The sequence below is a fragment of the Epinephelus moara genome, chromosome 6 (assembly GCF_006386435.1).
Source record: "Epinephelus moara isolate mb chromosome 6, YSFRI_EMoa_1.0, whole genome shotgun sequence".
Taxonomy (NCBI): Eukaryota; Metazoa; Chordata; class Actinopteri; order Perciformes; family Serranidae; genus Epinephelus; species Epinephelus moara.
Window position 1 is genome coordinate 2,233,923 of NC_065511.1, and position 27,547 is coordinate 2,261,469.

The following is a 27,547-nucleotide window of genomic DNA, read 5'->3' on the forward strand; positions in this document are numbered from 1 at the left end:
TCCTTCATTGAAACTGATGGAGTGTTTATAACCAAACCGTTGGACTTGGCAAATTATTTTAACAACTACTTTGTAGAAAAGGTTAACAAACTACGGTGTAATATGGGAATGGTAAACAATTGTAATTCATGCACACTAATTGATAATTACATTATGAGAGGTAAAAATTGTAAGTTTGAGTTTAAACAGGTGGATATTAATGAGGTTCAGAAATTGTTATGCTCCATTTCTGCTGATAACTGTGCTGGTACAGACTGTCTTGATAGTAAGTTATTAAGAACAGCAGCTATTTACATACCGACTCCCATTGGCATATCGATATGCCATTTATTCAATGCTCTGGTGCGAGATGGCGGCAGGTGTCCGCCACAGTTCGGCAGGTGCTGTGGTTTCGCCTTCCCTAAAACCTTCTGGGGAAACGCCACTCTTTTTTCTTACTGAAACTAAGGCAAAGTTGACATCCTGGCTGCTAATCTTGGGCAGAATCAGATCCCAAGAGCTATCGCGCTGTAATCCTGATCTTATATGTTTTATTTGTCACTGTGTTACATGCCCCCCCCTTTGCTCCTTGATCCTTGATCCTCATCCTGTGTCTGCCTCTTCTCCACCAGGTGTGGCTGCACACTAATTAAGAGTACCTGTAAAGAGGGGGAGGGGAATGCAGCTCACTCTCTTCCCTCACTCTGGCCTGGCAGCAGCAGCAGCAGGAGCTGCTGCAGTGTTTCTTGGTGAGACCTTATGTAGCTTTTTGGTTTCCTTTATTTTCTCTTCTCTGGTGGGTCCAGTGGTTCAGTTTTCGTGGCTTCTTTTCATTGTTTAGGGTAGTTGCTTATGTTAGGGTAGAAGGGAGAACCCTGTTCCGCCGGCCCCATGTGGGCTGGGCAGTGGTGGCTCCCTTTCTTTTGTTCTTTTCAGCTGGCCCACCAGTAGTTAGTTAGTTTGGCAGGGGGGGGCTTATTTAGTCAGGGTTTTTTTTCTTGTATGATTTGGTCTCTTGAGTTGGTCACATTTTGTTGATTAATAAAAAACATGCTTTTCAATCGCAACTCCTGGCTCCTGTGATTATGTTAGATCCCACTGGCACGAGCTGATTCATGGGATCGTAACACACTGTCCTACCTGTGTGGAGGAGTTGGCACGCTGCCCGCCTGCAACCATCCTGCGGTGATGGCTGCTGAGTAAATCCGCCACTCTCCAGCATCCCGTTGGTTTGTGGAGCCAATTCATCATATATTCCACTATTTTGAACAATGGACGAGCATCACCTGAGCGTCGCGGGCCGGGCCGTGGTGACGGGCATGGAGCATCCTCCGGGAGGTTCGCCACTTTTCTCTGCACTATTCTCCTGCTCTGCGGTGATATCCATCTAAACCCTGGGCCTGGAGACTATTGATTGCACCGAGGTGACGGCTTCCTAACCACACCCGGATCTCTGGATCAGCGGCCGGGGACAGGTGAAAAGTCTGGATACACACGTGTTGTTCACGGACGCACTTTGTTCCCTGAGATTCTGCATCCCTCCGGCGGCGAACGATTTGACGCCACACAAGGTAAAAATGGGGTTAACTCCACACACAAACAAAAGGACACAAACTCCGTTCTTCAAGCTTCTTCAATAAACAACACTACAACACGCAACAACGATATTGCGACCAGAAAACAACGGACTCTAAATTTCTAAATTTCTAAACTTTCAGACTGTAAATCATGAATTTTTGGTGGACACTTAAATATAAGAAGTATTGTCTCAAAAATGGAGCAACTTGAACATTTATTGTTGGATTCTAACCTTGACTATCTGTGCCTCTCTGAAAAAAAAGGGAAGGGTGGTGGTGTTATGATTTATGTTAATGAAGGGATTCAGTGTAAAAAAATTGATTTGCCCTGTGATACCGTAGAATGTGTAGGGGTTAATATTACACTCTCCCCAGAAATGTCCTTTAATGTCATTGTATTGTATCGACCACTTAATGAAAAGGACATGTTTTTTAATGATTTATCTGGTGTTCTTGAAAAATGTAATGGCAAAGAAGTGATCCTAATGGGAGATTTCAACCTGAATTGGCTGGACAAAACACGTAGAAAGAAATTAAAGGATATATCCACTAAATTCCAGCTGACTCAGATGATAAAAAACCCCCACAAGAATAACAAGATCCTTAATTTTTACAAACAGAGTTGATCGTATATCAAAAACATATAATTTAATAACAGGTATGTCAGATCATAATCTTACTTTAGTTGCGAGGCAGCTGTCCAAGTTGAGGTACAACCACCAAAATAGAATGGCGGGTAAGAAACATGTCCCTCTGATTCCAAAGAAAGATATAGAGCATTTTGAGAATGCTGTCAAGAAAACTAAATGGGAGGGTATAGTTCATAATAAAAACTGTGAGCAGGCCTGTGTGGATTTAATATGAACATTTAAGGCACTTTTGTCTACATACACTAAAACAGTGCTTGTTAAGCAAAGTAAAAAACAAACTTTACCCTGGTTTAATGACACCCTATGGCACTTAATGAAGACAAGAGATGCAGCACTAAAACAATCTTTAAAATCTGGTCTGGAAACAGATCGCTTGATATTTAAAAGCCTTAGAAATAAGGTCATAGGGCAGCTTCGAAAGGCAAAAGCAAATTTATTTCTTGAGATAATTAAACAAGCAAAAGGAAACTCTAAATTGTTGTGGAAAGGCATAGATCAACTCAGTGGAAAAACTCACTCTAACAGTGCCCCTATAGAGCTTAAGTTAAATAGTAACATACAGACTGACAGTCTAGCTATTGCAAATGGTTTTAATGATTATTTTCTCAACTCTGTTATAGAATTGGGAGGCAATCTCCCTGAAGTTCAACTCCCTATTGTCTCAACTAATGAGGCAAATGCCATGTATTTTAAAAATGTAGATGAGGCAAAGGTAAATAAAATCTTATCATCATTGTCAAATTCAAAGGCTAAAGATATTTGGGAAGTTGATACTGTTTGTCTTAAAAAACATAAGGATGTCCTAACTACCTCCATCACTCGAATTATAAATTTGTCGCTGAATGAAAATATATTTCCCAGCACACTGAAGATTGCCATTGTGACTCCTGTTTACAAATCAGGTGACAGACAGGAAGTGAGCAACTACCGACCCATCAGTATACTTCCGGCTATTTCCAAAGTTGTTTAAAAGGCAGTTGCTGAACAATTGGTAGCTCATTTAAATAAAGAAAACCTACTGCATCCTATGCAGTTTGGGTTTAGAGCAAACCACTCTACTGAAACAGCATGTTGCTACTTCCTTGAAGTCATTAAAAGTAGCCTTGATAAAGGAGGGGTGGTGGGTGCCTTATTTTTAGATCTGCGAAAGACATTAGATACAGTTAATCATTCAGTGCTTCTTTCAAAGCTGTCATCATTTAAACTCTCAGTTGATGTATTAAATTGGATCCAGCCCTATCTACTTGGCCGCTCTCAGTGTGTGCGGATTAATGACAAAACATCGTCTTTAAAAGCCTGTGTGTTGGGTGTACCGCAGGGTTCCATCTTAGGATCGCTGTTGTTTAGCGCATACATTCATGACCTTCCATCCATGTGTGCTGAAGTGGGGACCCTGATGTATGCGGACGATACAGTCCTGTATACTAGTGGGAAAGATCCCGAACAAGTGGCTGCTAAGTTGTCATTGACAATGGAAAAAGTTACACAGTGGCTTCAGTATTCCCGTCTCACCCTTAATACTGACAAAACAGTGACCATGTATTTTTCAAACAAGCAGTGAAATATGGTTTTTCCAAACATTTATGTCAATGGACAAATGATAAAAAATGTTAATGAGTTCAAATATCTGGGGTGTGATATTAGATCCCACTCTCACATTCAAAAACCATATAAAAAAAATGAGCCTCACATTGAAATGTAACTTATCAAATTTAAGACACATAAGGAACTCATTAACAGTTGAAGACTCTAAAACTTATTTCAATGCCATGATTTTGTCTTATTTTCATTATTGTATGTCGTGTTGGTCTCAGGCAAGTACATCTGTCTTGAAACCCATCAGGTCACTCCACAAACAAGCCCTGAAAATCTTAGATAGAAAATCACGACAGTTTCATCACTGTGATATACTCAACAAATATGAAATGCTTAGCTTTAATAACTTAACGTTGTATTCAGGTGTCCGTTTAGTGTACAAAATAATTCATAATGCTGCTCCTCCCCCACTGAAAAACTTTGTTAAACTCCGCTCTGAACACACTATCAGAGCCTCAAGATCTGTCTCAAGTGGAGACTGTAACATCCCTAAGCGTAGCTCTGCCTTTGCTCAATCTGCTTTCTCTTTTAAAGCCATCAAATCATGGAACAATCTTCCAACCAACCTGAAACTTTGCACAGACTTCAGTGTTTTTTCTTGTGAAGTAAAAAAAATGGATCTTAAGGAATCAGACTTGTCAGCATTAATCTTAAGCCTAAATGATCTTACAACTTTGTTAAAGTATGTAATATTTTAATACCTGTATGTTCTTATTTCCCTCTGTTATGAAATATCTTTTGTACCTGAGTGTTTGTGATGTGTGAGTGGGTGTGTGTACGCACATGTGTATAGATGATTGTTTTGTTTTGTATGTTGACACTTTTTACCTTCTTATTGTCCTTACTTACCTGCCCGGTACAAAGCATCTCTTCTCATTTTGAGACTAATGTTATTTTGTACATTATCCCTGATACAAATAAACTTATTAAACTAAACTAAACTTGTCTGTCAAGTGGAATTTGTCCAAAGCTTTGGAAAGAAGGAAAAATAATTCCCATAATAAAAAACCCTAAAATTACTGAATGGTCAGAATTGTAAACCAATTACAATCTTATCAATTCTCAGTAAACTACTTGAAAAATTGTATTCAAACAGATTCAAGTTTATTTGATAAAAAACAATCTGATAAACTAATGCTCAACATGGCTATAGAGAAGGTCATTCCACATGTACAGCACTGGTAAAAATGACTGATGATTGGCTAAAGGGAATCGATAATGGCTTGCTATCTGGTGCAATATTACTCGATTTTAGTTCAGCTTTTGATCTTATTGACCAAAAATTGCTGATAAACTGAAGTGTTATGGATTTGGCTGTATGGCTGTCTCTTGGCTAGAGAACTATTTATCTGACAGTACTCAATGTGTATATTTAAATGGTACGCTGTCTACCAGCAAAAGTTTAATCTGCGGGGTGCCACGAGGCAGCTGTCTTGGACCACTTTTATTTTCAATTTTTACGAATGATCTTCCTCTTGTGACTCAAAAATCCAATTTGGTATTGTACTCTGATGACTCCACATTATATTATTCTGCATCTACAATTAGTGAACTTCACTCTGTCCTCTCAATGGACATGGATGCTGTGTTTGATTGGGTGACTAGCAATAGACTGGTTTTAAATACTTCAAAAACTACTGGGGCGTCAGTGGCTTAGTGGTAGAGCAGGCGCCCCATGTACAAGGCTGTTGCCGCAGCAGCCCGGGTTCAAATCCAGCCTGTGGCCCTTTGCTGCATGTCATCCCCCCTCTCTCTCCCCCTTTCACACTTACCTGTCCTGTCCATTAAAGGCAAAATGGCCAAAAAAAAAAACAAAAAAATTAAATACTTCAAAAACTGCTAGTATAGTCTTTGGTTCACAATATAGTCTGGCTAAAAATCCTGTACTTAACTTACAGATTTCTGGGCAAAAAATAAAACAAGTTTCTAAGGTAAAGCTTTTGGGCATTACTCTTAGTGACACACTTTATTGGTTTGATCATATTAACCAACTAGTTGCTAGGATAGGTAGAAGTATTGCAGCTGTTAGGAAATGTACCACCTATCTAACACCTGCTATATCTGCATAGATAAACCAGGTAGTACAAACTTTGGTGTTGTGTCATCTTGACTATTGCTCTGTTATTTGGGCTTCTGCACCTAAGTCTGAACTTAGGAAGTTGCAAACTGTACAAAATAGGGCAGCTAGACTTACTCTTAATTGTGCTTATAGATCTAATGTTGACCAAATACATTCTCAACTCAGATAGCCTGAAGTTATCAATAGGTTTTCAATCAGTTTATTGTTATTTATTAGAAATATTATCTACAGCCAGTACGCTATAGATCTTGCTAATCAAATTGGATATAGTTCTGATGTTCATCATTACAGTACCAGAATTTCAGCTCATGGATTACTTACATTACCTCGCCCAAGAACTAATGCAATGAAGAGTACTACACTATATAGGGCCATATTTTTTATAGAATAATCTTCCTTTGAATATTAGAAATACTTCAAGTAAGAAAGCTTTTAAAAAACATGTAAAGTCACTTATGAACCCTTGAGAGTTACTGTTGTCTCTTATTGTTATTGCTTTTGTAATTATTATTGTTTTTTTTTTTGTTGTTGTTGTTGTTGTTTTGTTTTTATTGTAATTGGATCTCTGTATTGCTGTAACTTGAACATTTTTATGAGGACCCCAGGAAGACTAGCCTGTCACTTGTGCGTCGGCTAATGGGGATCCTAATTAAACAATAAACAATAAACAATCTTTTTGTGTCTGTACATCCAGTGGCTGGGTCTCAGCGGTTAGCATTGCGGCTTAGCTTAGCGAATACAATTGAAGTCTGTAGGGGGTCAGTAGACTACAGTAAAAGTGAACAAATAAACGTTAGAGAAACCCTGAAGCCGGCATTAAAATAAACCTGTTTAAACATTTATTCGAAAAACGAGAGTCCTTTTTAGTCGTTTTAGAAGAAGTTTGATACACGGAACTATAGTGTGTTTACGCCCTGTGCGGAGGGATACACTGGTGAGCAACAGCTGCAGCTGGCTCTGGGACAGGTACGCTGGGTCACTCGGTAAAAGCAAACAAAGAGACGACACGGACGATATTACTCACTTGACTGAAAGCTGTCCATCAGCTCCTGCAGGCCTGGGGTGTTTTTTCCAGTTTATCTTAGGAACATGAAAAAATGTTTCAGTCATGCCAGGATTAGTGATTGCTGCAAAGTTTTCACTCCTTGTGATGCACTCTCTGCGGCGGTTTTCCTCCTGATGATATATCTCCCCAACGATTGTAGCACCGAATCCCATTCTGTGCAGCAAAATGATTCCACCTCCGTAGGCATAGGTTGGCAAGCCCTCCAGCTACACCACCAGTCCTTCCTGACCTCCGTCTCCCCTCGGCCCCTTGCTGTTCCGCCGCTTTGGAGAATTGAGCCTCTCTTCTCGCCCGCTCAGCATCCAACACCTGGAGTTCCTCATCTGTATACTCTGGCTCAAACAGGTATGGCTCTGGATCTGTGTCCGCTACAAGAAACACTTCAAAATCACGTTCAGACTTGTCCATTGCAGCTACTATAGTCGGGAGTTTTGTTTACAGGCTACGTCTGTGCCTGTGCCTGCTCACCAGTGTATCCCTCTGTGGATCACAGTGCAGGACGTAAACACACTATAGTTCCGTGTATCAAACTTATTCTAAAACGACTTAAAAGGACTCTCCTTTTTCGAATTAATGTTTAAACATGTTTATTTTAAATGCACATGCAGAAATGCCAGCTTCAGGGTTTCTGTAACGTTTATTTGTTCACTTTTACTGTAGTATTCGCTAAGCTAAGCTGCAATGCTAACCGCTGAGATCCAGCCACTGGACGTACACGACACAAAAAAGATATCAATCATGTTGTCTCAATATGAAAATGATAGAGAAAGGGCATAACTCCCAAATCGTCGGAGTATTCCTTTAAGTCTTGTGTGGGATTTATCTAGTCTTTATAAGAGTAGAGGAAAAACTCAGCCAGCCGCTAGGCTAATTTAAGCAATGTAAAATGTCATAGTTTTTTGCTAATAACGCTAGCATGTTGTATTTGTGGGGAATACATGTTAAGTATTAGACAGTTGTTTTTCCTGTGAGTTGTTTTTCCTCCTGAGTTGTAATGAAGCAAAACTTTGTAACATTGCCTTTGTTAAATGTTGGTAAATGGTAAATGGACCTGCACCTGTATAGCTCCTTTCTCAACCCGATCTCACAGAAATATGTGAAATAACCACGACCTCTTAACACCGCATTTCGTGGTGGCGGCACGTAATGGGTTAAAATTACGTGCCGGTGCCACGGAAACAATGCCAATGTAAAGTCAATTAGAATCCTTTGTCGTGGTGGACACACAAATTCCCTGGTTCAACAATGTCACATAATGGGCGGTGGTTAATGTTGTTTTCTGGTTTAGAAAACTTTATTTTATTGCTATTTTTTTTGTCATTTGACTGAATTTATTATAGTGCATTAGTTACGATTGTTCTCTAAAAACTTTGAATGGTGTGTGATATAACTGTCATTTTGATGTAATGAGGTAGTTAGATTATAGTTATTAAAGGGTAAATCGTTCCCCTTACGTTATTAAAATGGCAAATATATTCCTCTTTTATAATTTCCCCTCAATGATAATAATAATATTAATAATAATAATAACATGATAGTTCACCTGTAAATTTAATTTTATATACTTTATTAATCCCCCTGAGGGTAAATTCAATTTTTTCACTCTTTTTGTCATTAACAAACAGGTCCGAAGGACACACACATGCACAAACAGGACCTATACATGCACAAGGTGGAGAGATGTCAGAGTGAGGGGGCTGCCTTGGTCAGGTGCCCCGAGTGGTTGGGGGGGTTGGTGCCTTGCTCAAGGGCACCTCGGCAGTGCCCAGGAGGTGAACTGGCACCTCTCCAGCCACCAGTCCACGCTCCATATTTGGTCCGGATGGGAACTCGAACAGGCGACCCTCCGGTTCCCAACCCAAGTCCCTATGGATTGAGCTACTGCCGCCCATTTGATATATTCAGTAGATTTACTTTTTACGACCCTATTTGACAACTCTACAACGGAAGAACTACTATCCCAAAAATGCCAATTCTACAGTACTAGGTAAAATATCTGAAATTAACCAACATCTTTACTTTTTCTTAACATAGCTAATCTAGATACAGTGTAATTACTAGTTCGGCTGTACTAGATATTTGATATATTCAGTAGATATATCTTTTTTACGACCCTATTTAGAACCCTACTTTGCAAATCAGAAGAACTACAACTGTGTAGCTGATATGTATCAAGCTGCATGGCGTGGTCCTAGGGAATTGTAGTTTTTAAAAAATATTAGTGTTTTTGCTAGATTTGGAAGTTGTAAATACTGAATTGAGAATATACTGTGGACTTTAAGGGGATGGTAAACACATTTCTGTAATCACATTTTAAATATCTATTTTTTAGATGTGTGAAAATTAATTCTAACCATATTTTACCCATATCTGACAGCACCTCCAGTTGTTGACTACATTCACATGATAGTTGAGGTCAAGAGCTATCTATATCAGTTGGTCCCATGTCTGTACCCCCTTTTGTTGCTGAATTATAAGCCTTCAAATATGTACCGAGGTCAAGGTTCAAAGCTTAGTATTTTAAAGCAGGAGCCATGTAGAATCTTCATACTGACACATGTTACTCTCCAGGTTGAGACCTTTCCAATGATGTATTTGGTTTAGCTCCACGACAGAGTTTTGATTTTTTTGGACACAAGCCATGCCAGGGCTAGTTTCAGAGAGCACTTTGAAGGCCCAGTGTATAAAATGATTTTTTTTGTTTGCTTGTTTTTTTCTTTTTTCTTTTTTTACTGTAAATAGATACTAAAATGAGTCATCCTCAGAGAATACAATACTACTGACAATATAGTATATTACTACAGGCTTGGAGGAAGGTCTAAAGTGCTTGGGTTACGGTTAGGGCTGATAAGACCAACCAGCATAGGTTACTATTTACACAACCCTGGAGATTTTTTTGTATCTTTATGATTCTTAGTTTTGGGATTTTTTGTCAGCATGACATACATTCAATCAGAATCTGTTTTATTAGCCAATGCAAGCATACAAAGAATGTGCCAATGCAAGCATACAAAGAATGTGTCTTGGTGTTTGCTCCCAAAAACACGCAACACAGAAGAATACAAATAGAAAAAAGTAAACCAATAATAAAAATAATGAAATAAGCAAAAATGGAATAGTAGCCTAATAGTCCAAAAATGGTATATAAAACATGAAATTAAATATTGACTGTACAAAGGAAATATGGTCTGCGCTATTGGCAAAGAAATGAAGTGTATGAAATATATGACGGTGACAAGAGCAAAAATGTGCATAAATAATTAAATTATGTAACAGTGGAAGCTGAATGCAATGCACAAACTTAAGTCCAGTTTGATGAAATAATATGAAAGTGACAAGTGCAGAGATTAAATGAGGGATGTGAAATTTAAAGTCCAGTTTGATCATCCCGTCTTCATCCTGTTTATATTGCCACGGAACAAGATTTGATGCACACACACACACACACACACACACACACACACACACACACACACACACACACACACACACACACACACAAACTTTTCTTAACAGAGATAGTGCCATTTGGATTCGGGTTGCGGCACACCAGCGGCAATTTGAAATGGAATGAAGCCCACAGATGGCAGACAATACAAAACAGTAGTCGCACGCGCCACATTCACCCACAGTACAATGCTCTTATAGCCCTATGCTATCAAAAGCTGGCAAAATACATTTATTTTATTTTATGGCCTTAACATTAACCTATCATATTGTTGAGTTATCAAGGACACTTTTGTGTTTTTGTGTGTATACAGAAATGTTAAAGATATCTTTGAGGAAAACGAGGTTGATGTGACGTTGTTGAACCAGGGAATTCGTGTGTCCACCACAACAAAGGATCCTAATTGACTTTACGTTGGCATTGTTTCCGTGGTACTGGCACATAATTAGGGACCGTGGCCGAAGGTTGTTTGAATATTATTTTGTTGCATTTATTCTTTCTTTCTTTATTCTTTAGTCTTTCTCCCGCCGCCTCTTTGAGGCCAAATCTGACCCCCTAAACATGCTCAAAACCTTACCAAAATTGGCACGCTTGTCAGGACTGGCGAAAAATTTGATAAAATGAAAAAATTAACCCCAAAAGTGCCAAAATGGGCTCTCTAGCGCAACCTAGGCACACTAAAATGGCCGCTGCGGCCCGTAGGAATGTCGTAGAAAGATGAAATCAAAACTGGCTTGTTCGTAGTTCGACCTACAAATTACATGCTGACACCCCTGACCTAAATCCAACAAGAAGGGAGCTATTTGCCCTTTCAAAGTAAGATTTCGCCTCAAAAATGCTCTTTTTCAAAAACTATCTCTTCCTAGACCATTTATCGTATCGGCTTCAAACTCACACACATGACAGCTCACACCCTGCTGAACAAAAGTTCTGAATAACTTTGTCATCACTCGAACGGTTTGGATTTTGGATTTTATTGGCGCTGTTGCCACAAAACCTCCTGACACTCTTCGAAAGCTGTCCCATAGGAAATGAAAGGAGAAAGGGACCAATCATTGGCCTTTTTTGAGCCTATACAGCTTCTCCATATTTTGTGCTACAGACTCCATTCCAACACTCAAATGTTGCCATAGGTCTCATCTATTCACTCATGTTTTTAATCTGTGCCTCTGAAAGTACCATGAGCAAATGTGGAGAAATTAGAGTGGAGAGGGTTCTAAAATCGTGTAAAACTTTTGAATTTAACTGGCTGCCAAGGCCACAATTTTCACTGTACAGACACAATTTATACGAAAAAACATAGGAAAATTTGTCCTGGTCGCACTGGTGTCCCCATAGAATCACTCACACTTACACTTTTGGGTCAGTGAGTCCCAAGTGAAGGGAGCGCCGAGTTTTCTCTCATTCACTCCCATGTAAACGGAGAGGAGAAATTTCTGGAAAACAGCTGTGGGGCAACACATCTTAAACTTGCGACCAAGATCTCATTTTTGACTCCGCAAACATAAAAACTATGTGTCTGTGTACGGGATAAGCGTATCTCTCGGCTGGTATGCTCAGATTGATGATTGGACCCACGGTTTGGGAATTAAAGGGAGGAGTTCGAGACATTTTAAAGCCTGCCTGGTCTCACAGCTTGTCTCTCCCTCTGCTGCATGCATCTCATTTATTGTCATAACAACGGCTTCACTCTCACAGACACAGACCTCTGTGTGTGTGTGCCTGTCTCACAGTCTTTAAAGGAGAAATTAAAGCTGCACAATCTTCATTTTAAACAGCATCTACACATTATATATCAGTGTGTTCCATCACTTACATACTACTACAGCCTTTATTACTGATACTACTGTTGCTAATTTTGTGATTATGACTGTTAAATACATATTGTAACTAGGGATGTAACGATATGGAAAATTTGATATCTCGATTATAGTGACCAAATTATCACAGTAAACGATAATATCGCAATATTTTTTAAGTATATTTTTTATGTTGTTTCCTTGAGCTTATGTTGAGAAAGCACAACTGGCCGTCTATATCGATTCTAGCTCGCCATACAATAACCATAATCATAGTGATTCAATCATAGTTGATCTCAATTAGCGTTACGTTACGTCGGTTTATATTCTGTCGGCTCCACTCAGTGTTTTCAGCTCCGTTTGGTTTTGAAACACTTAGCAACATAGCTGCTAATACGGCTATTAGCTACTCAGCTGGTATTAGCTCCTAAGTGTCTTAAACGAAAACGGAAAACCTAGTCGCCGTTAAGGAGGACAGATACGGCTCAAATGTCCCGTATATGTCGAGAGTTACACATTATGACAATCTTAGTTAAACCGAAGTCCCTCACACAATAACTGACGTTTACATAGCATAACTTGCATTGGCTGTAAAGCTGTGGATGATGGTCACGGAGATGAGCCAGCAGATTTGTAGTGTTGATACCCTTCGCAGCAACTTTCTTTCTGCATGTTCTGCACACAGGATAGTTGTCCTCCACCAGCTGTCCCTCGGCATTCTTCAGAAACCCAAAGTATGCCCAGACCTCAGATTTTGTGCGTTTAGTTGGGGGGAAAATGTCCTGAGTGCCGCTATCACCACCTTCCGCCATGTTTTCATTCTTTGTGTTTACACATGCTACGCATTCACGCAACGCCTGCATCGCGAGACTTGAATGAGGCTGTTATTACATATCCTGATAATCCACTGCGATAATGCAATTAATTTAAATATAAACGGTAATTCTTATCGTGTAAAAATTAACTGAGATTTACCGTAATATTGGTAATCGTTACATCCCTAATTGTAACTTACTGTAATATTAAGTTCCTTTATTGCCAAAAATGACCTTGCATACCCTTGAAATTGCTTGTTTTATCGACATTTCGACTCTTACGAATAATTTGCACTGTCTGCGTGAGCTGGAGGCCGAAACGGCGAGAGTCCGAGGTCCTGCCCAACACTGCTTGCAGCTTTAATTTTAACCTGTTATGTGCCGCCACAACGGAATGCGGTGTTAAAAGGTCGTAGTCATTTCACGTGTTTCTGTGAGATCGGGTTGTCCTTTCTAGTCTTCCGACCACTCCATGTCAAATTCACACACACACATGCTCACACTGATGGCTGAGGCTACCTTACAAGGTGCCACCTGCTACTCAGCTTTAACACACTCACACATGAATAAAACAGCTGTTAGCTGCTGTTCCTGGTTTCATATGAGGAGACAAAAAAACTCTGATAGCAGCTAGGCTAATTTGTACAATGTGAAATGCCATAGGTGTGTGCTAATAACATATTGTATTTGTGGGGAATAAGTGTCCAGCAAAAGACAAGCATTTTGTCTGTACTTTGTATTTGCTCAATAGCCTTGTTAGGAACAATGACCAAACATCAGACGTTTTACACAGAGATAAACAAAACACTCATTTTGGACCTGTCAGAGTTTTGAAACGATCTATTCACAGTCAATACTTATATTCCACACCTTTCTAAAAGCTTTATGGGTGTATTATTTAAAAAAAACTAACAAACTAAACATGAATATCATTTACTATTTTAACTTGTGGTGTAGGTCGATAGTAGGCATGAAATAATTACAAGCAAACATGGCTTTTCTTGACCTCCTAAAGGGCAACACACATGCAGCGGCGATGTATAGCAGGTATTGAAACACATGCACCCACTGTTTTCTATGTATGTCTGCATACCTAGAGCTAACCAGCAGTGTCACAGGTCAGGTTGTTAAGCTACGGTGACCAGACGTCCCCGATTTCCGGGGACAGCCCCCGATTTGGGTGACCGGTCCCTGGTAAAAGCTGTCCCCAAAAATGTCCCTGATTTTGACACTGAATGAGGGGAAAATGCGTGCAGACTCAAACACCAGTCATTACGGTAGTCAGTAAACGCATCGCCTGAGAAGACGTTGTATGACGTTATCAGGAAGCACGACCAGACGCAGCAGCAGCAGCATCAACAACAACAATCTAGAAGCAGCAAAAAGGAGAGAAAAGGAGACCAGTGGCCGTGTTAAATGGTATGTTGTGTATGAACTTATTTATTTTGTGTGGGCTGGCAGTAGACTTGACTGTGTGTGTGTGTGTGTGTGTGTGTGTGTGTGTGTGTGTGAAGTGAGGTAAAGTAAGTATGATTGTAACATGCAGTGCGTAACATGCAGGAGAGGAGATAGAAGGAGAAACTGGCTGAGTCTGTCCCCCTGATGAGTGACTTTTGTGAGTGCACTTTATTAATGTAGCCTATTCTTTGATTTTAATAAAGTAGCATTTTGTTGATGTTGTTTAGCCTTACTAATGCTGTTGCATGGGTGATACAGTTATTTTTATTGTAATGAAAAAATCATATCTGCAGTAGAAAGTTGCACTTTGGAACTTTGGTTTGGTACAAAGTGGTACATGGTCTGAAAGGTTTAGGAACCTCTGATGTAGGTCTAGCACATTTCAAACAGAAGCAATTACATAGAGCAGATAAAAAAGAGCACAATGACTACATTATATAAGTATATTACCAAAACTGATGTTATTTCTTTAAGAAACTATTCACTTACTATTGGCTCTGTTCTTGCAGTTTTTCTCATGTTCTCCTCTGCTCTTATTCTACCCAGGTTCCTGAGGCGGAGGCTACGGAGGTGGATGAATGAGGGGATCACGGTGATGTCACCCATTTTTTTGATTGCCACCTTTTGTGTATCACATATCATTGCAGTATTCAGGTATGAGTAGAAACCTTTGACCAAAAAAATTAATCCTCAAGCTAACAAGATTAAGATATTTTTGTCTTCCTCAGTGGATGGATGGTTGGTGATGTCACACATTTGTTTGATTGCAACCTTTTGTGTAATAAAAGCTGGTCAAAATACATGAAAAAGTACTTGTCCCCGTTTTTTATTTCATAATGATAATATTTAATGATTTTTCACCGCCGCACTTAAAATGTCCCCGATTTTCATCTCAGAAATCTGGTCACCTTATGTTAAGCTGGATTTATACTTCTGCATCAAATTGACTATGGCCTATGGCATAGGCTCTGCATAGCCGCGTACCATATGTTGTAGCCTGGTGCACCTCCCCAGAAATGTAACCATATGTTGTAGCACAGACCTCGTCAGCTGAAAACCATTTCCCTCAGTGGAAATGAAGCCTTTATTTACTTTTATTTCACAAATTTTCGCAGATTAAAAAAAGAATAAAGACAACACGAAAACAATAAAGCCCCCGCATGATGGCATTTAAAGTCCTGTGTGTCCTGGATTCATAAAAAAAAAAAAAAAAAGCTCAGCTAGTCGCAAGGCTAATTTATGCAATATAAAATGTCATAGGATTATGCTAATTATGTTAGCATTTTGTATTTTTTGGGAATGTGCATTTAGTTTCAGATAGTTTTTTTGTAGCTGAACCTTGTGAATTGTAATGGAGCCAAATTTTGTAATGTTACTTTTATTAAATTTTGTTGTTCCTGGCTTCATATAAGAACAGGAAAACTCTAGTTGCTAGGCTTATTTATACAATGTAAAGTCTCATTGGGTTGTGCTAAAGAAAAAGTATTTTGCCTGTGAATCTTGGGAGTTATAATGAAGTCAATGTGTGTGCTTGTGTAAGAAATTGTTGCTATTAAGCCATGTTTAATGTGTGTTTTAGGTGTGCTTTGTATCAGCCAGATTTAACAGCACTTCAGCACTCCACCACTGACTAGCGTTTCGGAGGTATAACTGCAGAGCGACACACCACACAAGTATAAATGCTTACAACCATGTAGGCCACGTGTATAGGCTATGATGTAGACCCTGAGAAGAGCTGATGCACAAGTATAAGTCTGCCTTTAGGCTCCACCACAGTCTTATTTCCGAGCATCGACTTGTGTTAGCTGTTCAATAAAGCAGCAGGTTGATCACATTGTTCCCCAGATGGGCTATTGTCTCTGACTAGCCTACTGCTTCTGTCTGTATGACACATCTGATGTGAACTGCAGGCATTGTTTGACATAACTCTCAATGTTATGCTGTGGCCAATCTGTGTTGCTCAAATTAATTGGAAATAGCTGTTTATTAGTTTGCAATAACTAACCGTCAAGCAGTTTATATATCCAGACCATATTAATCCCGTCAGTGTTGATAATCAGTCTCTAATCACAATCTCTGCAAGTGAATAAGTGAACCACACGTTAAACCATTCCTATCAATGTACTTACTTTCTCACCAGCTCAGATATTCTTTTCATCACTATGAATGTGTTTGCTTCACTACACAGATTGTCCCTTTTTTCTCTTTTGGGGGCTGCTCAAAAAAGTAAAACTTAAAGCTTTTCAGCCTCAGTTTAAAATACCAGCATAAAAATATAATAGTGTAATATTCCATGTGCCATTTGACCGCTTGCTCTCTTACAGCAGCAGATAAAAACCTCTTTCTGATCACAGCCTTAGTTAGATGCTGCACACCTCATCCATAGTTAGAATTTCATGAAGACTTTTGATTTTCTTTGGGAGTGTATCACTTTAACTGCTGCCTGTGTATGTATATGCAGTGTCATAGCTGTGTGTGCCTTAGCTGTAAAACACTCAGTCTAATAGTGTGGCTGGTTGACACAGTGCCTCCCTGTTTGTTTGGCTGTAATTTAGCTGAGTGGACAAAATGCCTGTGTTCTGTGGCCTGTGTGCCCTCCAGCTGGCTGTATGTCTTTGGAGTGCTATAGAGTTTGAGCTTCCTCCACAGCATCCTGTGAACATGCTGATCCTACTGTGTGCTGCATCTCCACACAACAGTGTCTACACAAGTGACTAGTTTTCTAATTATTATTTACATTTCAAAAGGATGGAAGAATTTTAATGTGTGTATTTTTACATTAGTAAAGACTACTGAACTCACATTTACACAGCAGTCATAAAGTGTCAGGGTCTGTGTTCAGGCTGCATCATATATTGTAACCTCATCTCATACCTAACCTTGTTTATATCTAGGGATGGGAATCGAGAAGCGGTTCCTGTTAAGAACCGGTTCCAACTGGTTCAATTCAACGACATCATTAGCCTTTATGCTTAATGATTCCCTTATCGATTCTTTTCATTACGCCGAATCTATGCTCGTCAGTCAGCAGCACGTTCAACAACGAAGAAGACGTAATGGCGGAGAAACAGAAGCGGTCAAAGCCGTGGCTTCACTTCACGCTGTTGTTAGCCTCCCTGGAGCTACTAGCACACTGTGGAGCCTCGCGCATCCCTGCTCCAGGTACACGGCGGCAGGACGCTGTTGTTGGCCTCCCTGGAGCTGCTAGCACACTGTGGAGCCTCGCGCATCCCTGCTTCAGGTAGATGGCGGCAGGATGCTGTTGTTGTTAGCCTCCCAGGAGCTGCTAGCACACTGTGGAGCCTCGTGCATCCCCGCTCCAGGTAGACGGCGGCAGGACGCTGTTGTTGTTAGCCTCACTAGAGCTGCTGGCCCACTGTGGAGCCTCGGCCTGTCCCCACTCTTGTTGTCGGATTTCATGGGAACACCAAGGATGGTAAGATGAGGGCAGTTGAGTTGATTTGCACGCCATTTGTTCTTATAATATGCTGGGCTAGCTGCATTAGCTGCCTCACCTGAGTTAGCTGCACTAGCTGCGTGGTGTTGACACACTCAGGCTGTGGGCCGGGATTTATCTCTGGATCAACAGGGGCCTGTATCACGAAGCGAGATCAACCTTTCCTGGGTTACCCAGACCTATCCTGGGTTGACTAACCCTAACAATGGCAACCAGGATAATCGGTATCACGACGCTGGATATCAACTCGGTAACTCAACCCAGGGTTGCTTTATCAAGAGCCGTGAACGCGCACGCAGCGGACCAATCACAATCATGAGAGAAGCGCAGCGTCACTGAGCGTCACTGAGCGTCCTCACAGAGCGCCGTATGTGAGGGAAAAAAAGTATCTCTTGTGAGGATCAGAGATTAATTCTACTAAAATATGAGGAGGAGAAAAGCAACATTAGAGAAAAGGCCAACACCGTGGCAGCTGCAGGAGGAGGAAACATGCGTGGCAACGCATAACGGGATGAATAATGTTTAGTTTTAGTTTAGATTAGTTTATTTGCACATAATGTTAAAAACAGACAGTATAACATTTACAAGATTAAAAAAAGAAAAGTGCCGGAGAGGTTAGAAGCCACTAAAAGCTTATCAAAGAAATTCCCCTGTCAAAACATCAATGAAATCACATAATAGAGAAGAAGAAAAAAACAGGTAAGGAAAGAAGAAATAGAGGAGGAGAGAGGGAAAAATCAAGACAAAACAAGGGAGCAAATAAAATGTTATGTAGGTTAAATTACTCATCACTGGTTCAAGTAGCTACAGTACCTGTACCTGTACATCTGACACTGATCACACCCTTGAATCCCATGAAATCAATGCTGCGCAGATGAAATGCGTGTATTACAATTATCGTCTAACATCATTGCGTCTGATAAATGTCATAACGTTATATATGCTACAATAAAGCTTAAAGCTGACGCCACAATTAAATCATATCAACACCAAATTGATAGTCTGAATAAAATCATCCTGATATTGAGCTGTGTTAGAAATTAACAGCTGTGCAAAAATATACAGAGTCTCCCTCTTTAAAAAACAAAAAGGAAAATCCCTCAAACACCATGAAGTGTAGACATGATAGGCTACTTTCCACATTTCCAGCAGCAAAGCTGTCAATTAGGCCCATTATCTTTAACAGGGATTATTTCCTCCAACAAAACAAAATGTTGGCACTAATTAATGGTGCTATTAAGTGTCCGCTAATGATCAGTTTCTTTCTTATGAAGGGGTGGGATGAAATTTCGACTTCTTTCCACTCTTTTTTGAACAATCTTTTCATTGTCTGTTGTTGTTGCTTTCTTTTCTTTTTTAATATTCAAAATAAACTTTCAAATCAAAATCAATCAAATTAATTAAACTTCCCGTCATGACTCGGCTGCATTTCTGTCAGCGGAGTCATTTTTTTCCGAACAGCTGATTGGCCAGTGGGTGGTGCTTTTTATTGGATCAGATTCAACCCTGAACTTACCCTGCTCCGGAGCAGGATAGCCGTTCAGAGTAAGTTACCATGGTGATCTACCCCGATAAGAACTGAAGCGGCTTTGTGAGACCGAAAACCCAGGGTTAACCCTGAAGTTACCTCGCTAAGACCAAATCCTGCTTCGTGATACAGGCCCCAGCTAGGAGTAACATTAATGACAACTCATTGTGGCTGTTGTTGTGATATAGATAACTGTATGCCAATGCTGGCTTATGACTGTGAAAGCTGCTGTTAGTTTTTTGTGTGGTTAGACAGCGTCGAAACATTTCTATGCGGGAGGAGGTGCGTCGTTAGGAGGCTCCGAGGGGAGAGGGACACGAGTATTACAGTGCAGTGTAGAGTAAGAATGTGAAGGTCAGAATGGTAGTCATATAAATGTTCACACATTTTCCATCTCATGCTAGTAGTTGACATTTTTATTAGTGAAGAATACACTTCTTCTTTTGGACCCTTGGTATGCATTTATATCAAATCGAATCATTAAATTATGCTGCAAAAGTGGTCTGAGGCCAGAACCATTATGTTTTCATGTCCATCTGATCCATTCTCATGAAAGTGATAACTCAAGAACAGTTTAAGGGAATTTCTTCAAATTTGGCACAAACGTCCACTTAGACTAAATGATAAACTGATTAGGTTTTGGTGGTCATAGGTCAAGGTCACTGTGACATTGCATCTGTCTCATTCCAGTGAAGGCCATATCTCAAAAAGGCCTTGAGCGATTTTTTTTACCTTAAATTTAGCACAAACATCCAGTTGGACTTGAATTTGGTGGACAAAGGTCATGGTGACCTTACAAAACATGTTTTTGTCCATAAGTCAAGAATTCATACGCTAATCATTACAGCTGCACAATATCAGGAAAAAAACATGTGATATGCTTTAATGTTGTTGAATATTGTGATGAAGATACGACTCCTGATAAATAAACATCATTAAAGCATATAGTTTTAATGTCCCTCTGCTTTAGGTTCACATTGTTAACATAGACCCCAGATAATACACAGCCTATAAATACTGAATAAAGAAAAATGAAATGCTGTGATGTTGATGTAGGTTTTCAATGTAGTGAGACCCCAGAATCCACAGATGCCCATTTGAGTGGGTCACCATAACATTTGTGTTTTTTTGACAAATTGTAGTGTAAAACTGGTGTTGGATGTTATTAGGGGTCCAAGCCCGTGGGGCCTGGGGAACGCATATGCAAGCAGACGCGTTTCCCAGGACCAGCGGTGCTGGGAGACCTATTGTTTTTGTTCAGATTTTTATTAGGGGTCCAAGCCCGCGGGGCCTATGGAACGCGTATGCAAGCAGACGCGTTTACCAGGACAAGCGGTGCTGGGAAAGTGCCGCGTAGGGCCCTATTGTAATGGCGCTGTTTATTATTATTTATTATTATTAGGGCCCGAGCACCTAGCGGTGCGAGGACCCTTTTGAAATGCAAGGATTTATTATTATTATTAGGGCCCGAGCACCGACCGAAGGCCGGGCGAAGGCCCTCTTGAAACTGAAGGAATTATTATTAGGGCCCAAGCACCTAGAGGTGTGAGGACCCTATTGAAATGCAAGGATTTATTATTATTAGGGACTGAGCACCGACCGAAGGCCGGGCGAAGGCCCTCTTGAAACTGAAGGAATTATTAGGGCCCGAGCACCGACCGAAGGCCCTGTTGAGACTGAAGGAATTATTATTAGGGCCGGAGCACCGACCTCGGTGCGAGGACCCTATTGAAATTGAAGGAATTATTATTATTTTCATCATTATTAAGGTCCGAGCTACGACGAAGTCCTCCATAGGACCCTATTGAAATCGTGCTGTTTATTATTATTAGGGCCCGAGCGACGACAAAGTCGTCCGTGAGGACCCTATTGTAATCGCACCGTTCATTATTATTATTATTATTATTTTTGTTATTATTAGGGCCCGAGCGACGACGAAGTCATCTGTGAGGACCCTATTGTAATCGCGCTGTTTATTATTATTATTATTAGGGTCCGAGCGACGACAAAGTCGTCCGTAGGACCCTATTGTAATCATGCTGCTTATTATTATTATTAGGACCCGAGTGATGACGAAGTCGTCCGTGAGGACCCTATTGTAATTGCGCTGTTTATTATTAGGGCCTGAGCACCTAGCGGTGCGAGGACCCTATTGAAATGCAAGGATTTTTTTATTAGCGGTGCGAGGACCCTATTGAAATGCAAGGATTTTTTTATTAGGGCCTGAGCGACGATGAAGTCGTCCGTGAGTACCCTATTGTAATCGCGCTGTTTATTATTATTTATTATTATTTATTATTAGGGCCCGAGCGATGATGAAGTCGTCCGTGAGGACCCTATTGTAATTGCGCTGTTTGTTATTATTAGGGCCCTAGCACTTAGCGGTGCGAGGACCCTATTGAAATGCAAGGATTAATTATTATAATTATTATTATTATTATTAGGGCCCGAGCACTAGAGCCCTGCGCTGGAGCCCGAGGCCCAAGGGGCCCGACAGCCCGAGGGCCGGGCTTCGGGCCAATTACCACATCATTACCTCGGACACGGGCTGGGCTCGGGCTTGTTTTTTAACCTGCCAATTAGAGAGGTGTGTGTTTGTGCTTAACCAATTTAAACGGCATCACTTGAACGCAGCAGCCGCTGTGCCTCTCCCTCACCGCTGCACGTCACTCATCATATTTTACTGATCCCATTCGCGCGTCCAGCTCACAGGTCCCGCCACAAACATGGACAACATAAAGAAAAAGATTGAAGATGGTGAACTTAAGACGGTGAGCAACACCAAGGGAAAAGCTTAGTATTGGACAAAGTTTAAACTTGTTACCCTTCAAGATGAGCCAACCGGGTTTGTTCAGTGCAGTCACTTCAAAAAACAAAATAATCAATTGAACAACCCCAAAAATGCTTCGAACACTTTTCTAAATAATCTTAATATTGAAAGGAAACGAAATATACCCACTTATGCCATTAAAAGTGCTTAGATAAGGTCGGAGGTCTATAACTGTGCAGTTATAGACCTCCGACCTTATCTGGGTATATTTCGTTTCCTTTCAATATTAAGATTATTTAGAAAAGTGTTTGAAGCATTTTTGGGGTTGTTTAATTGCCGGGCCCGGGCCCAGATAATAAGCCTGTGCAGGGCACTACCGAGCACCGACCGAAGGCTGGGCGAAGGCCCTATTGAAACTGCTCCGTTTATTATTATTAGGGCCCGAGCACCAAGCGGTGCGAGGACCCTATTGAAATGCAAGGATTTTTTTCTTCTTCTTCTTCTTCTTCTTCCTCCAAATGAATTGCCTTTTTGGGATGCTTAACATACCCGAAAACTCATGAAATTTTGCACACATCTCAGAACTGGTGAAAAATTTGATATTTTAAGGGTCTCGTGTGTGGGTTCCAAAAAATGGCTCAGTAACGCCCCCTACAAAACTTTGAGGAAACAGCCCCTGAAGCTAGTTTAACCTACATGTATGAAACTTGGCAGGCTTATGTAACGCTCAGAGATGTACCAAAAAAAGCCTCTTGGACTTACTGTACAATTTTGGTGCATTTTTGGCCATTTCCAGGGGTCCTAAATGAATGAACTAGTCCTAGAGATTTCATCCGATCGACTTCAAACCTTGGTCTGTCCCATCCCAAGACCTTGAAGATGAAAAGTCAATGCGTGTGACCGTGGGATGGCGTCAAAGTTAGCTCGCTACGAAACAGGAAGTAGTTTATAACTCCAGCATACATGGTCCAATCTTGCCCAAACTTCACAGGATTGAGGACAGTCCTGCCCTGAACACATCTACATGTCAATAATTAGAGATAAATATAGCACCCCCTACTGGCAACAGGAAATGTCATGTTTTAGACTTTAATGTACATCTACAGAATTGACCAGATCCACCTTAAACTTGGTCAAAAAAAACATTTAGACATTGATAACGCTTTATTGTGGAAACTGTGAGTTTTCATTGAAGGGCGTGGCCATGGCCTGGCGGCGAACTTTGATGTTTTGTGGTGATGATAAAAGTTGCAGTAACTTGACTCCACGTTGGAATATCTTGCCAAACCTTCACACATATGATGACAGTCCAGCCCTGAACACATCTACAGAGAAATTTTGAATCACCGCCATAGCACCACCTACTGGCAAGAAAAAGTTACTTTATACATTCTTTGATGTCCCTCTTCTAGCAGGTTAATCAGACCCACCTCAAACTTGCAAACTTGCACCTCAAGCTCTAAGCTCCTTAGACCTTGATGATACTTAAAAATGAAACGCTGTCACCGTGGCGCTGCCTTGTTCGCCATTAAACACGATGTTGTTTTGAAGAGACAAAGGATGCTTGAAAACTCACCAAACGTGGCATACACAGGTCAAAAGTCCTGTTGTCTGATGTGATTTTTGTGCTTTGATGCACCAAGATGGCTCAACAGCACCCCCTAGAATATTTCAATTAACCAGCCCCCAAAGCTGGTTTGACCTGCATGTATGAAACTTGGTAGGCACCTGTAACACTCTATCACATACAAAAAAGCCTCTTGGAGCCATGCTCCAAACCCAACAGGAAGTCTGCCATTTTGAATTTCCAGGGCTTGTAAATTAACGAACTTGTCCTACAGATTTAATCAGATTTGCTCCAAACTTGGTTTATGTGAGCCTGACTATGTTGCAACCAATGTTGAATGGCGTGCCCGCTGCGGAGTGTTGAATTTTGAGGTCTCGCTATGAAAAACGAAATTGCTATAAATTTGGCGTAAATGGTCCGATATCCACTGAACTTCACATGATTGATATTAGTCCTGCCCTGAATACATTTACATAACCATATTTCCTGATACTCATAGTGCCACCTAGTGGTGACAGGAAATAGGTCTCAGCAAACACTTATCTTTCGATTTATCCGAAAGTTACATGCTGTGGTGTATATTTGATGTATAAAAACATGATGTATAATTAGTGCACTCTCCAACTCCCTCTAGTGGAAAGAGGAAGTGATACAAAATGTGAAATATGTCATTCCAGCACTGTATCAAAGACATGCCAAGTCACTTCTGCATGCGATGTCTAACTTTGACAGAAATGAGTTGACGCTTCAGAAGGCATCCTGCCAGCCCCCCCATGTTGCGTGAAGGTGCAAGGGCCCGTTCATCGCTGCTTGCAGCTTTAATTATTAAGGCCCGAGCACGGGCCCTAAAATGAAATGCAGGGATTTTTTATTAGGGCCTGAGCACCGACCAAAGGCCCTCTTGAAACTGAAGGAATTATTATTATTAGGGCCTGAGCACCTAGCGGTGCTTTTTATTATTAGGGTCCGAGCGACGACGAAGTCGTCCGTAGGACCCTATTGTAATCGCGCTGTTTATTATTATTATTATTAGGGCCCGAGTGACGACGAAGTCGTCCGCGGAGGACCCTATTGAAATCGCGCTGCTTATTATTATTAGGGCCCGAGCAGGTCTCGACCTGCGAGGTCCCTATTGTTTTTCGAATGATTATTAGGGCCCGAACAGGAGACCTGCGAGGTCCCTATTGTGTTTCGAATGATTATTATTATTTTATTTTTTTTCTTTGTCCCAAATGATCACATTTTTCACCACCTGAACATACCCCAAAACTCATCAAACTTGGAATATAAGTCACACCTGGCGAAAAATTTTATAATCTATTGTCGGCCTGAATTTCCACCACTAGGTGGCGCTATAATCAAAGAAAGTGCATTTTGGCTCATAACTCCCATATACTTTGTGGCACATTCAAAACGCGTTCAGTCAATTGTGCTGAATCTCGTAATATAGGCCACGCCCATTTCCGCCTATAGTTTTTTTTTCACAAACCTACTTTTTTGAACTCCTCCTAGGCAATTTCACCGATTTGCACGAAACTTTGCACACAGCATCTGTGGACTCTCCTGACAAAAAGTTATTAAAATAATTTTGATATTCCAAAGAATACTCAAGTTATTAAATAGCAACTTCCTGCAGATTTGGTACAAAACAGGAAGTGTTGCATATCTCCACATTGGTGTGTCCGAATGACATGAAACTCAGTTTACTACTTCCCCATGAGCCCCTGAGGCTCTGTGCAAAATTTCAGGCGATGACCACCAGGTGGCGCTCTTTAAATTGAAGTATTTTATATCTCAACATCGGTTGGGCGGATTAACACGAAACTTGGTATAATTATTGTCAATGCCCTCCTGAGGATATCTGACGAAGGACTTACCGATCCGCCACTAGGTGGCGCTCTGGTGGCCGTCTAATTTAATATTTGGCACTGTGCCAACACCATAACACTCATGGAAATAAAATTGATAGGGGTGGTATAGACTGGCCCCTGTAACTCACACACCAAAAATGACCAGCAGGTGGCGCTATTTTCAATGCAAAAGCGTTTTTGGCTAATAACTCCCACATAATATGTCGCACATTGTTAAACCTTCTATTTACGTGTTCTCTGAATTCAGCTGAATTGTGTGGTGTAAGCCACGCCCACTTTCGCGGTAACTTTCCATTCGCTAAATCGCGACAAATGAAAAACGTACTTTTTCGAACTCCTCCTAGGCGATTTGACCGATTTGCACCAAACTTTGCATGTAGCATCTGTGGATCCTCCTGACAAAAAGTTATTAAAAGAATTTTGATCGTCCAAAAAACGCCCAAAATATAAAACAACAAATTCCTGCACATTGTTTTCAAAACAGACAGTCTTTCATATCTTGACCAAATACAGTCCGATTACCACAACACTTTTGCTAATTGTGTTCCATGGCCCGATGAGGGATTGTGCAAAATTCGGTGCAAATCGGCCAATAGGTGGCGCTCTGGTGGCAGTCTAATTAGTGTGAACGAAAATAAATTGGAAAATCTTCAAATCCTCTTCAAAACTCATCGACTTTCCACCTCTTCTTGTCCCTCATACTTTGAGCTAGAGACACCATGTCAACTTTTAAAGAGTCAGAAGACCTTGAATTATTGGGCATGTATTCAGCTTCTACTTTTTGGAAAAATACATACTTGGGTTGGGTGCCTACCTGTATACTGGAAATATAAGTAAGATATAACGTTTCTTTTTTTTTTTTATTACAGCTGACAAGACTTCTAGGTGCACGGCCCCCGATGGCAGCATGCCCCGACGCGCGTGGACTGTGAGGGCCCGTTCATCGCTGCTTGCAGCTTTAATTATTATGATTATTATTATTCCGACATTTCGTGTCCCAATTTCGCCCCTTTCCCAAATTTGAAAATGCTTCTAACTTTCCACATTTGTCCGGCCGGATCCGAAATTCGATATTTTTGGGCGGTTGCACATGGTCGACCCGAAATGCCGAAATAGCGCCCCCCCTACAAAATTTCAAAAACCCCTCCCCTTGGGGTTACTTTGTCGTAGGCAAACAAAATTTGGTACGCACATGTATCATACCGAGACGCACAAAAAAGTCTCTTAACATCATGGTAAAATCCCAACAGGAAGTCGGCCATTTTGTTTTGAATTTTTTCGTTACGGCGATTTCCACAACTTAAATTTGAACGAACTCCTCCTAGGCATTTTGTCTGATTGACTTCAAATTGGCTACAGATCATCCTGACAACATGCTGATCAAAAGTTATTAAAAGCTTTTCTCTATGTCAAGGGGCGTGGCCGCTAGGGCGTGACAAATTTTGGCGACTTTTCGTTTTCTTACCATCGAATTTCGAACGGACCTCACACCCACATACTTGATCTCAGCAGCTTCAAACTTGCTGGACATGATGGTGGCTCCGATCCAAACGCCCCGATATGTTAATATCCCACCTTACTCATAGCTCCCCCCGGTGGTAACAGGAAGTGACCAGTTTTTACTTTAACATGTACTAATACTACAAACTTGACCGCATCAACTTCATTCCACTTCTAATGCATGCAGAACAAGTTGGTGAAGCTACCTCATAAACGCTGTGAAGCTACGTCTAATGGTGTCCATGTGGCGGCGTGGCGACTATCGATCCCTCGCCACTAAATACATTTGGCAATTTGATGGTTTCATTGATCTCATCTCCTCATGAAAATTGATACACAGGTCAAGAATAGCGAGCTCTTACATCTGATAGGGGCATCGCCTATAG

General features: G+C 40.8%; 1 protein-coding gene across 5 annotated transcripts in view; it reads left to right on the forward strand.

The window, feature by feature from the left end:
* Positions 1 to 27,547, forward strand: part of LOC126391239 (transforming growth factor beta-2 proprotein-like) — a 59,787-nt gene that overhangs the window by 15,293 nt on the left and 16,947 nt on the right. Inside the window, exons 1-2 of one of the 5 annotated variants that reach the window (XR_007570058.1) lie at positions 14,068 to 14,625; positions 15,015 to 15,606. The exons of 1 other annotated variant lie outside the window; for it this stretch is intronic. Coding sequence is in view for 3 of the 4 variants with exons in the window: in XM_050045868.1 (XP_049901825.1) it covers positions 8,574 to 8,881 (308 nt within the window). In the remaining variant the exon portion in view is untranslated. Of the gene's footprint in view, positions 1 to 611; positions 908 to 8,573; positions 9,054 to 14,067; positions 14,626 to 15,014; positions 15,607 to 27,547 lie in introns of those variants that run through there. 3 more of the 5 variants (XM_050045868.1, XM_050045871.1, XM_050045872.1) reach the window with 3 other exon arrangements.